Raw genomic sequence first — 15,382 nt, 5'->3', positions numbered from 1 at the left:
TCTATATAGAACCAAGATCCCTCGAAGAACCATCTTTTTAAAGAGTGTACAGAATCTCCATACTGGTGAACTTTCCTGCAGCAGCACTCTTTTGGTTTCTGTTACACATCAGTCAGTTTGGATTTTTTCAATACACTTTTGCTTCTGGCAGAATGATTAAATTACCCAAAATGTATTAAAGTGATTTTTCAATCATACCTCCATTCCCTGTGTTACAAAAATAGTATTTATAAATGTGATAGAAGTAATAGTAGTGGATTTTTGTTTGTGTGAAATAAAAAAAAAAAGTGTACCATAATGTCACCATTTTTAATCTTGTTCCCTACCCAGATTTTTATTTCTGCTTAATAATAAAGCAACAAAAAGTTTTAGATTCATGGTAACATCTACCTTATGTGTTCTGACAATAACTTAAAAGGCACTTTTCATACAGAGTGTGTATCTGTGCAATGTGGCTGCCTCCCCTGCACTCTGCGACTCATTTTTACATTTCTTTGAATCAAAAATTGCACGAATCAACAGCTTTCTGCTATCCCCTACTGATAATATCTCTTCCCTTTCCTCCCTGACTGTCCATTCTATAAGCCCCAGCCCCCCTCCTCTAATCTCTCTACCTTTAACACTGTTGATTCTTCTTCCATTATAAACACCATAACTACTTCTAAAACTACAACTTGTTCTCTTGATCCCCTTCCAACAACCTTAACTAAATCTTGTCTTTCTGCCCTGCTTCCTCATCTCACAATTCTTGTCAATAACTCGCTTCTCTATGGACAGGTACCCTCTGCTTACAAGATTGCTGCCATCACACCTATAATTAAAAAACCTGGCCTTGATCCACTAGAGCTCAGTAACTACCGCCCCATTTCTAACCTCCCTTTCCTGTCCAAAGTACTTGAACGAACTGTGGCTAGCCAACTTCAGTATTACTTATCAGCTAACTGCCTCTTTGAACCATTCCAGTCCGGATTTCGTCCCTCTCATAGCACAGAAACTGCCTTAATAAAGGTCACTAATGACCTCCTGGTGTCTGCCGATATTGGTGCCCTTAGCATCCTTCTACTACTTGACTTGAGTGCAGCCTTTGATATAGTGAGGCACTCAATCCTCCTATCAAGGCTGCATGATCTGGGCATTAGGGACACTGTCCTGGAGTGGTTTAAGTCATATCTGACTGACAGAAAACAGTTTGTCACCCTCGGTGGCCATATTTCTCACACGTCTGTGGTTACTCAGGGGGTCCCTCAAGGCTCAGTTCTTGGACCTCTTTTGTTTATTTTGTACATGCTTCCGCTTGGCCACATAATACGTAGTTTCGAGCTGAACTTTCACTGTTATGCGGATGACACACAGATTTACATTAGCACTCAATCTATTAAAAATCCACTCCTCACCCAGCTTGAAAACTCCATAACAGAAATTAAAATATGGATGAAGCACAACTTTCTCATGTTAAATAGTGACAAAACAGAACTTATTCTTATAGGATCCAAATCAACTCTCTCTAAAACTTCTCTTTTCTCTCTTTCCATCGACAATCTAACTGTGTCCCCTTCCACTCTGGTACGAAATCTGGGTGTTCTCTTTGACTCAACTCTCTCATTCAGTGCACACATCAACTCTGTAGTTAAAACCTCTTTTTTCCATCTCCGTAACATTGCAAAAATTCGATCGTCACTCTCTCAGTCTGCTACAGAAACCCTTATTCATGCATTCATTTCTAGTCGCCTGGACTATTGTAACCCTCTACTTGCTGGTAACTCCTCCCATTTATGCAAACTCCAGATGGTACAGAACACTGCTGCTCGCCTTCTCACCCACACCCGTGCACATCAGTATATTACACCCATCCTGCAACATCTCCACTGGCTTCCTGTAAAATACCACATACAATTCAAAATTCTTCTCCTCACATACAAAGCTCTACATATCCTTGCTCCTTCTTACCTCTCTGATCTACTTATTCCCTACAAACCAACTCGCACTCTCAGGTCTTCCTCTGCTGGTTTACTCACTGTCCCACCTTCCAAACTACATGGGTACGGTGATCGTGCTTTCTCTAGGCTGGCTCCCCGACTCTGGAACTCTCTTCCCTCACATATTCAACAGGCCAACTCTGTCTCCACTTTTAAATCTAAACTTTAAACTTATCTCTTTTCTATTGCTTATAACTGTCCTCAATCCTAAACCAGCCCTTTGCCAAGTCCTGCTATGTTTTGCTTGTGATGTTATGACTGTGCTTCATGTTCTCATGTTTGTCTTTACTGTTCTGTATTTCGAAAACCTGTAGGCGTCTTTGAGTTCTTGAAAAGTGCTATATAAGTATAATGTATTATTATTATTATTATTATTATATTGCATTTTAGCCATCCAGTTAGCAATTCCTAGTTTTAGCTAAATTTTTCAACAAAAAGTGAGAATTTCAAAAAGTAATCACATCTAATTCTTTATTCTAGAACTTATAATGAAGTTTTAACACTAATAAAACAGTGTCGAAGTGTTTGAAGAAATTCATCTGTTTCAAATTTCAAGCAGTGAAATGTGCTCCTAATTAAAAAATCACTTTTTAGAGAAAAGCTTTCACAAAGTGCTGCACAGTTCAAATCAGTACAGTACACAAAGTCTTTGTATCACATGGTTTTATGGCCTACAGCTATTAACAATGCCATAAGCTTAAATATAACCAGTCACTGTCCAGATTCGGAACCTTTGAAAAGATATTTAAAAAAAACAGGAGTGTTGGTCAGTAGGTACATTGCATTTAATGTAACTTCTCGTTATTTTTTCACTATGATCACTCGCTGTCATTGTAGCCTATTTTTTACAGAAGGCACAAAGGAATGGCACAAAAGTATGACACTGAAATACAAAAAAAAGAGACACACTACACATTTCTTTACAGGGTGGGTAAGTTTCAAAAACACAAACACATAACTTAAAAAAGAACACTCTTAAGATACAGTGTCTGGAGTGGTCAAGTGCTTGTTTCGTTGTTGGAGAGCTCAGATGAATCTACAGCAATGTAGTGCAGCTGGAAACCTCCAGCAGACACAGAGGAATCAGAGCGGAACTTCAGTGTCATGACATTACCTGGAGAAATAACAAAGTGAGAAGTTACTCATCAATGTTCAAAAAAGAATAAATTTATCTGAGGCTGTGCAGGTGGCTAGCTAGCTTGTACATCATCTAACAGTGCCTGTGTTCTCCAAATGGAAATATTTCACACTCGGAGATTCCTGCTCAAAGAGAACAACTAAAAATAAAAATAAATAATAATTAAATATAGATGCATGTCCAATGATTAATAAAAAAACTCTCCATAAATGCTGTCTAAACATTCAATAGACACTACCCCATGTTTGTTATTATCAGATAGAGAGGTACTTTATTATGATTTGAATGTGAAGTGTTGTTTTGGTAAAAAAAAACTGCTAATACATTATGTGAATCAGATGTGAATGTATTTAATTATGTAACTATGTCATTTATTAGGTATTAATATATTTACATTTAAACAGTGTACCAGAGCAATAAACATACAAGCCAGAGCAATCATTCTGAGGAACTGCTAATCGACATGACATCAATTAAACTGTGATTGTGATGATCATCATAATAAATTATACCTGTACTAATAAATTCTTCAGGCAGTTCATCCCCACAGTACCTACAGAGACAAAATAGATTAGAGATAATAAAACAGATTAGGTTAAGAAATTTGTGGTACATACACTATTTGTCCAAAAGTATCCTGACACTTCTAATTCATCCATTGCTGATACAGGCATTAAACTGCGCACTGAGAGCTTAAATAATCTCCATAGGAAAGCAATATTAATAGAACAAGATGCTCTATGGCAGCCCCCAATAAGCCAGACGTTACCAAGCTCAATGCCAAGCACCAGCTAGTGGAACTGTGTTCTCTGGAGTGACGGAGCTTCATCCAGTACCTTTGGGATGAGTTGGAGTGATGTTTGTGAGCCAGAGCTAATAATCCATCATTGATATCTGACCTCACTAATGTTCTCATGGTTCAATGCAAACACATCCTCACAACAATGTTCCAACATGTAGTTTAAAGCCTTCTCAAAAGAGTAGAGGCTGTAACTGCGGCAAAGGAGACAAAGTCCCTATTAATACCCTTAATTTAAAAAAAAAGTATCTACAACCTTTTGGACATACAGTGTACATGTGAGAACAAGTTTATAAGAAACATTTCAAGGCCTGCAAATGCAACGCATGAATGCATGAATGAGCTGTTGGCAGATTTGTGGACTCCACACCTTCCAGCAAAACCTGAGATGTCGTCATAGCTGTCGTAGATTTCCAGATAATCACTGAGGCAGTCTGTGTCATCTTCTACATCAAAGTCGAGGAAATGCAATCGGATCTTCTGGCGGTAGCGCAGGCGGATGTGCCAGTAGCAGATCTGCTCATCAGGGTACTCATCCGGATAACCAGGTGACTGTAAAACCTTCTCCTGGTCTGTATGCACACCACCACACTCTTTTGCTGTATTGAAAAAGGTAAAGTTAGATAGAACCACAAAATCTTAATTTTTTTCTAAATTTGAAACAAAATGTAGGAAAACGTAGGGAGTAAACTGCCAAAAAAAATTGTTTGGACACTGATGATGTGCAGAAAGGAATGTCTCACTAGTTCTGTACCTCCCAAACCTTCCTAATCTTATCTGAATCTTACATCAGTCATATTTCAGTGTTATAAGACATCATATTATGTCTACAGTATGTTTGTATGTTTGATTATAACATGTCTCTTTTAGTTACAGTTTTTCCTCTCTTAAGTTTAGTGAGGCCATAACAATGACCACAGCCAAAAACTCAGTTTTAATATCTTGTTGTACTGTATTCTATTCTGTAAGACAAAATGAGTAAAACATGCTGTTATTCAAGATCACAGTTAACTTGGAGTCTCCTGTGTTATAAATTCTCTTCCTTTTGCTATCAATAAATTGAAATTCAAGAGAATGTGTCCATCCCAGGCCAAACATAACTGGCTTTCTAGTAGTGCACTGCCATCAGGATGCAGTCCCACCAAGCCTCACTAATGTTAATTTTGTATTCAGGATATTTTTGACATTTCTAATGGTTTTCCCAGATTCAATCATTACAAATAAGTGTAGAATGTTCTTAGAAGTTTCCTTTTAATTAAATGTTTAAAAAACTTTCTGCACTTATAATGATCGCATTTTATTTTCTCCTAATGCCTACTTGTGATGTTTATGTGGCTTTATGTACCAAAAACTAATTCATTTTCTAATCTCTCTTAATCCCTCAGAATTAAACATGCTGTTTTTTCTACTGTTGTCTACTGCTGTAAGCTAAATATACTGGTAAATGTAAATTTGTTGGTGTTAAAGTTGTACATGTGCTTGGAATCATTTGTTATGCTGAAATTCACTGGCCCGTGTTATTACCCATTGGTCATGGTGTGATTAAACAGTTATCATATTTTCCTTGGTTCGTCGTCTCAGTTGTATGAGTCTCAGTGCAGACCACAAATCAGCTTGCCCACATAGTTGGCTGACACAGAGCTCAACACTTATGTCTCTATGTCCATAGAGACTAATGTCTGTGTGATTCAGCAAATAAAACAAGTTCTGAGAGCTTACCACACATGCAAATCAGGATGACTCCCAATGGTAACTCCACTCACTATCCAGACAGCCCACTTCGAGGATTTTTCTAAGAACACTGTGTGATTTCCTTGCTAAAGACACTGTCCATGGGCGATTAGCAGCCCTCCCAGAATGACCTCACTACCATTTGTCTGTTAGTCTTACTCACAGTTAGGGTTGTAGCAGTACACGTCCCATCTCTCACTTTTGTTTAGCCGATAACCATAATTGACGATTCCAACCTTGCCAAAGCCGCAGTTGGCCCCAGCTTTGACAATGGGATATCCCACACGGCCTTTATCAAACCATCCAGCTGCACACACATGAAAGCCTTTGGGACATAGAGAAATGTTATTATGTTCTTGCGTCACTGAATAAAAAAACATTTTTCACAAAGTTCATTAGTAGTATCAGGACAGTCCAGCAATTCATCTTATCTTCTTTTGTTTGTAAATAACCTAATTATTGCACAAATCCTATTCTTTTGGTAGATCATCTGGTCTTAATAAACTTAAAAGTTCCCCAGAAAATTACCTGGTCCCAGAGGAAGCGGGTAATCATAGGAAATCTGCTGTGTGTTTGGGGCTTTGAGAAATAAAGACCTACAGTGTTCTAAAGCATGTTGGTACAATTTGAGGACTTAAGAAAAGACAGGCAGGCCTCTCTGGATGTGTATAAGCCACTTCCAATCACAAACAATTAACAGCCCTAAGGCAGAGACTGCATACAGCGAAATCTAACTGAAAAAGTAAAAAGATACATTTTGCAGACTCTACAAGCTACGGTGACAGAACATGTACAATGGGCCTCATTTACCAACGGTTCTTCTTAACCATCTCTTCTTAAAACCCACTTATGTAGTTTTTACAAACCAATGTTTTCTTATTTGGGATTAGTTCTTAGGTAAGAACAGAATCTACACACACTCAAGAGCACAAAGGTGCATTTCAGAATGTGTCATGAACTTTTTCATAGGATCTTTCTCAAGAACAAATTTACACAAAAACTTGAAGATATTGGTGAATTAGGCCCATTTTCTTTTACTATTTACACAATGTGTACACATGAGAGATTTATTAAACAAAACATTTGTTTAACAGATCTGTTTCTTGTATAAAATGGCAGTCTTAAAACCACACTGACTATCTGCAGAATTTATTTGGGGCAGATTAAAGCTCCATCTGGTTTTTGTTTGTACCCATAAGCCCCAAGACAGCTCAAGTGTTGATCTTGCCTAGTTTTCAACATAAACCTATGAAGCATCATCTCCTCCTCACTTCTCAGTGGTATCAGACCAATGCCAAAACTGGAAAAACTGGCGACAGAGACCTATTTGTCTGGCGGCCTCCAGCTGATCGTAAGTGGCCAGTGTTCCCCCCTCATACGCGCAGACGGCCTTGGCCTCCTTATATGTCAGCTGATATCTTCCTTTGCGAGATTCCCGGTGGTAAACTCCAGCTGCTTGTTCTGTAGAGAGAGAAACCCCTCATTCAGCGCCATTATCAGCTTCAAAGCACAAGTCGGCCTACAAGCGAATCTTGCAGGGTCTGCTCAATGTCTCCAACTGTTAGGTGCTTTATTATCTATACACTTATCAAAAAGGGTTCTGTATAGTACCAAAAAGGCTCTGAGCAGGACCCTTTCATATTTTCCAGATGTTTTTTTAAAGCAGTGGTTCTCAAAACCATTCCTCAGGAACCTCCATGCAATCCACATCTTTGCTAGATCTCAATATATAGGGAGAGAGCAAAGTTTTGCACCATTTGAGAAGCCCTGAGAATCAATTTGAGAACCATTGCTTTAATCAACCATGAACAACAGGTTCTCCGTTATGGAGAAGAACAAGGTGTACATTTGAATTGTTAAGTGATTCTCTAAACTGCCTGTTTTGAAGATGTTCTTTGCTACGAGGACACCATCTAAAACAGAAAACTCTGTCTAGAGATGTTTAATAGCAAAGGGGACGAACAGCCAAAAACACTGTATGAGAGAAATATACTGAATGTTTAAGAACCAGCTGCTTTTGGATGTGATAAATTAAACAGCTGAGGCAAATGTTTCACGTTTCCAAGCTGGCATCTGTCACAGTTTCCATGCCTCTTGGAACAGCAAGCTACTTTTGACTTGTTTTGACATCACGCATGCATAACCTTGTAGAAGCTGAAGCCCCTTAGATTGCTAACGAGCTTTGCTGGCTTCTCCCATCAAGGTGCCTAAGAACAACACACACCCTGGAGTGCTCCCACCTCACTCCTCTCAAATTAGAAATAAAGGCAAGTCCCATGATGCAGGATGTGTAAACAGCTTGTTTATGCTTTCCAGATGTGCTGTAGTGGGAAAGACTGGTATTACTTTCAAGCAGCTTATTCTTTTAAAGTAGTGGGGTAACATAACCATCTAACTTTTAGAGACTAATAAACATGCCTGTAAAATGAGAGGAATACGTGGAAATGATTTGTAAAAATCACTAATGTTCACTGATGTTTTTTTTTAGATCTGCATTGAAAAAAAAGGTTCTTTAAATTTATTTGATTCAATGTGTCAGCTGGTTGCACATGAATGAAATGTGTTAGATTAACACAATTCTTGCCAAAAGAAGCAAAGTGAAAGAAAGCAGGCTTGTTGACCTAATATATTTAATTAACACGCAACAAACTGACACATTTAAATCTTGTAAACTCACATGAAAAAAAAACCTAACATTTTTTTCCAGTGTGTTGTCAGTGCTGAATTGTTCTGAGATCATTACCACACTGTATCTCTGTAATTTGAATAAAACATTGTGGTGTCTTGCACCATAGTGAAGTAATTTCCCAGAGTTTACAAGACTGAGGCAGGAGGGACTGTCAGCATTGAGAGGGTCATAAATGCCCTAGAGTTGGTGAGTGACCAGTGTGCACACAAACACCCACACCACATATACTCACTACATACACAGTGCTTTGTTTTAGACAGCCAGATATATGCAAATCTTTGGTTCTTATGAGAAAAAGATAACACTGAAACCATATTCCAAAGGTCTTTTCAGTGTTTCACAAAATAAATAAATAAACCCTTAAAATCCAGTGCTTATTACATTCTACACTTTTTATTCAGTACTACAGTGTAATATTGCAGAATAATTCCTAAGTTATAGAAGTGCATGACAGAGGCTTTGGCACACCAAGCAGTTCATTTCCTTTTAAGGAGGTAGTTTGCCAAAAAGCCTTTCCTAGAACATCATTACGTCTGCTCTTACATTACTTTCAAGATACAGTGTATCATTTCTTTACGTATGTCAACTGTAATCCAATACTTCACATATCATTTAAAAAGTAAAGAAGAGATAATAATTACCAAGCCAAATGGAGTTGTGAAGTATCCCATTCTTGTACCCCCAAGCCTGAGTCTCTTTCAGGATGAGTCCTAAGGTAAAGACAGCGGTTATGATGTGCACTGCTATCATCCTCAGAGGAGCACAAGAACGTCAGTGACAGCACGTTGCTTCTACCTCTTACAGTGAGCTAATCAGAACATGTGCAAGCCAGCTTTAAGTAGCAGCTGCAGTTGTTGCAGACGCCCATCCAAGCCAGGCAACTCTGGTGGGAGGAGACTGCAATTCTCCTAAAACAGGGCTGCACTGCAACATGGGCTCCCGGCCCACTTTAAACTAGCTGGTCTTATCATCTGTCTATCTGTGCAGTGATTTGAAACACTTACTCTAACCTGCTTCTTCCATGATTTTGGCTTGTTTACCTGCCTACTTCCAAAACAGGGGTTATTCACCTTTACTGACCGAATAATGTCCATGACTGAAATGTTAAACTTCCTTAAAAATAAACATTTTTCAAATCCATCAAATCATATGACTAAAAATGAGCATTTAGCACTTCATTGTCAGCTTTTTATCACTCAGTTTATCATATTAACTTTGGTCTTTTGGTCACACAGAGCTACTGATTTTTAACAAAAACAATAAAAATCAAAATTTGATTATGAGTAATGGTATGAAAATTACACATAATCAAAAAAAAAATCACATTGGTACCGCTGGAGGTTCATGCAAGTTATATCTGCACAAAATTTCATAACCATAAATTACATCTGACAAAACTAGCCTTTGAGGACATTTGATCAGCCTGCCAGAAAATTAAACTATCCCAAGCCCTTCACCTAATGAGAGAAGAAACATACACAGATCAGGCATAACATTATGACCACCTCTTTGTTTCTACGCTCATTGTCCATTTTATACTATTTGAGTGGTACTATTTGAGTGGTGGATCATTCTCAGCACTGCAGTAACACTGATATGGTGGCGGTGTGTTATTGTGTGTTGTGCTGGTATGAGTGGATCAGACTCAGCAGTGCTGCTGGAGTTTTTAAACTGAGAATAGTCCACCAACCCAAAATATCCAGCCAACAGCGTCCTGTGACCACTGATGAAGGACTAGAGGATGAACAACACAAACTGTGCAGCAGCAGATGAGCTATCGTCTCTGACTTTACATCTACAAGGTGGACTGACAAGGTAGGAGTATCTAATAGAGTGGACAGTGAGTGGACACAGTGTTTTAAAACTTCAGCAGCACTGCTGTGTCTGATCTACTCGTACCAGCACAACACACACTAACACACCACCACCACATCAGTGTTACTACAGTGCTGGTAATGATCCACCACCCAAATACTACCTGCTCTGTGAGGGTCCATGGGGGTCCTGACCACTGAAGAACAGGGTAAAAGGGGGCTAACAAAGTATGCAGAGAAACAGATGGACTACAGTCTGTAACTGTAGAACTACAAAGTGCACCTATATAGTAAGTGGAGCTGATAAAATGGACAATGAGCATAGAAACAAGGAGCTGGTCATAATGTTTTGCCTGATCGGTGTATTTTACACTATATATAACTTGATTCATTATGTTCCTTTCAGTTTGTATTTTTGAAGTACAAAACACAGTGTAATGTTGCAAAATACATTTTTAAAAACTCCTACATAACTGCTTTCTTTATCTGAATATTGTTTGGTCTTTTTGGCCCTCAGCCCACCACAAAGATTGCACATTAGCCCCACCATGACAAAAAGATTAGCACCCCTGCTTTAGGCCAATCAGAAAAAGATCTTTGACTAGTTCACTTATCATACTAAACTTTTTGTTGGACATAGAGTTAAGAAGAGTGACAGAAAGAAAAATTTTGGTTCCCACTGAGGAATTATGATCTAATTCACCCTGTTGGGATGTGATGTCCCTCTTGAAATGTTAGGTGATACGTCACTGTTTCCTAAGCTTTCAACATGATTCAGTTGAACCTACAATACCAGTCAGCTTAGTTTACTTTTCACTCCCAGTGAAGAGAAACCAACACCGCCAAGATCAGCTTCCCTGTTATTATACAATTAAGATTAGTTGTGGTGAGAACATTTTTGTCATTCATCCATTCATTTATTTAGAGAGATCTAAAATGATACAGTATAGTTTTCTTCAACTTGTGTGCTATATTTCAATTAAGCTTTTAAAAGCAAGATATTAAACAGGATATTATCATTACACACTCCAGACACACAAGGCTAATTGCTTCACTGAAATGTTTTCAGCATCTAATTGAACAAAAATTAATTCAATTTAGAGGTGTTGAATCACCTTCCTTAATAGCTCTAACATTCCATTACGTACATCTTACTGTTTAGTTTCCATTTCTTTCTCCTGAGAAAGTCCATCATTTCATATTAGACACAGACCCATGATTCACCATGTGATCCATGCGGCTTTGTGTTTTTTACTGTAAGTTTTTGCTCACAGTGTCCTGGACTGTAACATTCTGTCTGCTAGGAAAGTGGGGAAGACACTTAGGGATATGAGCCAACATGTGTAGGCCCTTCTTTTGAAATATTGTACTCTGACCATGCATAAATCCTTTGCAGAGGTGACTCAAAGGAGTTACGTCTGTAGATGCACTTTGAAATTGCTCTCTGTGAACAACTCATGATAGATTGATGCCTATGGATAAGTATGAATCAGCTGCTCATTTTGTTACATTGTCTGACAAACCTTAAGGCTTTATTTTATGCAAAATTCCTCATTTAGTGTGTCTCTTCCACATTAGTCTCTTCAGGGGTGGAGGGATGGACAAGGACTCTTTTGTTCATTGTGGTTTTTATAGTGTTGTCTTATGGCTGCCACACTATGACTTAACATCCTGCAATAGTGTGTGCCAAACTGAAGGTGGTGCTCTGCCTGGGTATGAAGGCTCACATATAACATTAATTAACTGAGTCACCCATGGCACTCCCTCGCTACAGTGGGCATTCCCGCAGAATTCTTTTGACCGCTAAACTAAATGGTCCATAGTCAGTGATGGAAAGTAATGGAATACATTTGAAAATTGTGTACAAGTTACAAAATTCAAGTTTTTGTAATCAGAGAAAGTATGTATAATCAGATTACAATTACTTTCTTTAAGTTCACTATTTTTAAAGATTTTTTGAATAGTCACATCAAATCAAACACCAAATGTTCTATTAATTCTTAACTTATTTAAACCTTATACAAAACAAGGTAAACAGTTACAGCTGTGACCAGTGGGAGGCTCACATTTGCTGTTACTAATCCTACCAATAGTTTTCTTTCATACAGCTTGACTGAAGTTTTGGATATGCTAAAACAGGATGACCCAACAGAGACTACATGCATGATTTCCATCATTAAATCAAGCTGCCACAGCATTTTTACAGACCTCAAAATGGGACAGTATGTCAAATGCTAATAAAAATAGAATGTGATTAGTGAACTCTGCCTTCAGTGTGTTAAATTGAAAACAGCACAAAAACACAATATTTAATGTTTTACCTTGAGCACCTCATTGTTTTTGGAAATAAATGCTCATTCCAAATTCAAAACAGAGGAATGTTTACCTTGTGTTACATTGTCTTCTTTTTTAATAACACATTAATCGTTTGGGGGCTGAAGACACAAAGTGATTTATTTCTAAAGACAAAATTCTTTGCAATTCTTCTGTTATACAAGTCTTCAGCTGCACAACTGTAGGGGCCTTTCCTTGTTGTAATGCACCAGATGTTTTCAATGAGAGACAGTTTTGGACTGCAGACAGGCCAGTCTAGCACCCACACTCTCTGAGTAACAGCCATCCTGTTGTAACATGGCGTTGTAGTGTTGAAACAAGCAAGAATGTCCCTGAAAAAGCATACACCATACCATTACAGACTCTGATGTCTGAACTTTACTCTGGTAACTATCTGGATCCATTATTCATCCAGCATCCGTTATTTCTATAAACACTCTTAGTGGTTGTGAGACCACAGTACACATTTCCACTGTGCACCATTCCATTTCAGATGAGCTCATGCCCAGAGAAGTTGATGGTGTTTCTAGACGTTGTTGACATATGGCCATGTCATATGTCCTATGCATATTGCTGTGCATAGGACAATCTTAACTTGCAGTTTGCTAAAGTATTCTCAAGCTCATGTGTGACATCAGTCACAGAAACATGCTGGGTTTAATGCAGTACTGTCTGAAGGACTAAAAGTCGCAGGCATTCAGTTGTGGCTTTTGTCCATTTTGCATAGAAATTCCCCCGAATTCTCTGAATCTTTTGATGATTTTATGCATGTTACAGAGTGAAAGTGATTGCAATCATTCATTGAAGAACATTGTTCTTAACCTGTTGGATTATTCACTGATGCATTTCTTTAGTAAAGTGGGGAGCCTTAACCCATCCTTGCTCATAAAGGACTAGGCCTTTCCTGGATGCCCCTTTTATTCAAAAGCATGAGCGCTTCACATGTTTTTTGAACATTTCACAACATTCCAGTGTCCCTGTCCCAACTTTTTTGTACCATGTTGCAGGCACCAATTTCAGAGTGTGAGTATATTAAAAAAAAAAATGAAATTGCTAAGGTAAAACAGAAATATCTCTGTACTGCTTTGCTTTAAATACAGGTCAAACCACCTTTACTAATCACTGCTTTCTATTTTTTTTGCATTTCACATTCTGTCCTGACTCTTTCGTATGTACACTTTTCATTCTTCATTAACTCAATTATTCTTCTGAGTGGTCAACCTGTACAGCTTTTGAATCTGTAGTTTCCAAGTTGTAACACAATTGTGACCAGCAATACATTTTTTAATGAAGTTTTCCAAAACCTTATGGAAAAATCGTTCTTCAGATTGATGGAGAATGTGTTGTGTATGGTTCTCTATAAAACTTTTTTGAAAATGGTTCTATATAGCACCAAGGGGTCTACTGTTGTTAAAATGTCAACTTTGTTACAAAAGAAGATTATTTTTTCACAGTTCATCCAGATGATGGCAACAGTGGACAAAATATGGCAAGCAAATCGCCTCATGTTTGTTCTGCAAATACACTATTTGTGTCCAGCAGGTGGCATCATTCAACCACCTTACAGCAGATGATAAAAATGGCTGTAAAACATTTTCTGTTCTGAAACTGTTTTCTGGTCCATTGAGTATCTCTTATTGATACAGGGCTCAGATATTTTCTTGTAATAGGTTACATATGAACTCTTGTTAATGGCTGACTAAAGTTGTACTAAAATGTCACCTGGGCCTGTGACATATCTGTCATTGATATACTTAGAAAAACACATTAACCACTGTACTAACAAATAAAAAGAGAACACTTTCATGGGTTTTAACAGCCAAGAAGATGCAATTTTACACCAATCAGATAATATTTGACCAATGCTTTTTATCTTGGTAAACATGTAGTTGTTCAAAATGCTTTTCTTCCAGCACTTCTGTGACAGGCAAATAAAAACAAAACATAAAATATAGCTTTTAGGTGTAATTTCACATTACTTTTCATTGTTTTATTTACTGTGCTACATTTCGCAAACTATGTAAAATATTCAGCAGTGTTGTTAAAGTACACTGTAGCAAACTAGCAGTTTGTAGTGAGTTTTAAAGTTTGTGTATGGGGGGTGGGCTTTAAGTAAGAAACTAACCACACACTGCTGCAAATAAAAAACATATAGGATACACACAGATTCCACCAATCACAGCCTACAGCATAAACAAATTATGTAGCTTTGAAAACTTAACAACGTAAGTAACTGGGTTAACTTGAAATTTTGAGCTTATTGAGTTTGTAATATCAACAGAAGAATAATTTGTGTTTCACATTTCTTGTTGTATTATTTGAAGCTCAATGAAGTCAACATTTCAAGTTAACCTGGTTACTAGGGGTGCGGGAAAAAATCGATTCTTAGATGCATCGCGATGCGGACGTGAACGATTCTGAATCGATTCACAAACGTCAAAAATCGATTTTCTAAATATTTCACTTATAACGTAATGTTGACGGAACGCAAAAGGCGGAACTTGAAAGTGCGGAAGTGCAGCGCCCGGACAGTCCGTGGCGGCACATAACAAAAAAATTCGACCGGCTTCCTCTGCATTAAAGCCAGGTTGAGTCAGGAGTCACAACACAAATGATAAGAAGAGACATTTTGTCCTTTAACATAAATCAAACAACTTTGGGAGCCGCAACATTTTATGTCCAGTATGTCTCAGTATGTGTTAATGTCCTAGTATAGACTAAACAATATAAACAAGAGCTCAGATTTACTTTGCTGTGCTTTAAACTTTAGCCGCTTTCCTCCCCTCTCCCTCAGGAAACTTTTCTTCAAAAGTAGAGCAGCTTATTGTAAAATGTCTCAGCGTTCCACTGTTTTACGAGGCTGAAGTCGCTTCTTATTCTCCAGCTTCTTATTCGAATTTT

General features: G+C 38.0%; 1 protein-coding gene across 1 annotated transcript; it reads right to left on the bottom strand.

The window, feature by feature from the left end:
- Positions 1-2,745: 2,745 nt before the first annotated feature.
- On the bottom strand, positions 2,746-9,155 carry tnfaip6 (tumor necrosis factor, alpha-induced protein 6). Its single transcript, XM_036565742.1, has 6 exons — positions 8,975-9,155; positions 6,968-7,105; positions 5,808-5,969; positions 4,284-4,512; positions 3,627-3,667; positions 2,746-3,090 (listed from the first exon to the last, which is right to left on the bottom strand). The coding sequence occupies exons 1-6, from the start codon at positions 9,081-9,083 to the stop codon at positions 2,975-2,977; spliced, it is 795 nt and encodes a 264-aa protein (XP_036421635.1). The 5' UTR covers positions 9,084-9,155; the 3' UTR covers positions 2,746-2,974.
- Between the last annotated feature and the right edge of the window lie 6,227 nt (positions 9,156-15,382).

The sequence above is a fragment of the Colossoma macropomum genome, unplaced genomic scaffold, assembly GCF_904425465.1.
Source record: "Colossoma macropomum unplaced genomic scaffold, Colossoma_macropomum, whole genome shotgun sequence".
NCBI classification, from domain to species: domain Eukaryota; kingdom Metazoa; phylum Chordata; class Actinopteri; order Characiformes; family Serrasalmidae; genus Colossoma; species Colossoma macropomum.
The sequence above is the reverse complement of the archived record's forward strand: the minus strand, read 5'-3'. Positions and strand labels throughout refer to the sequence as shown.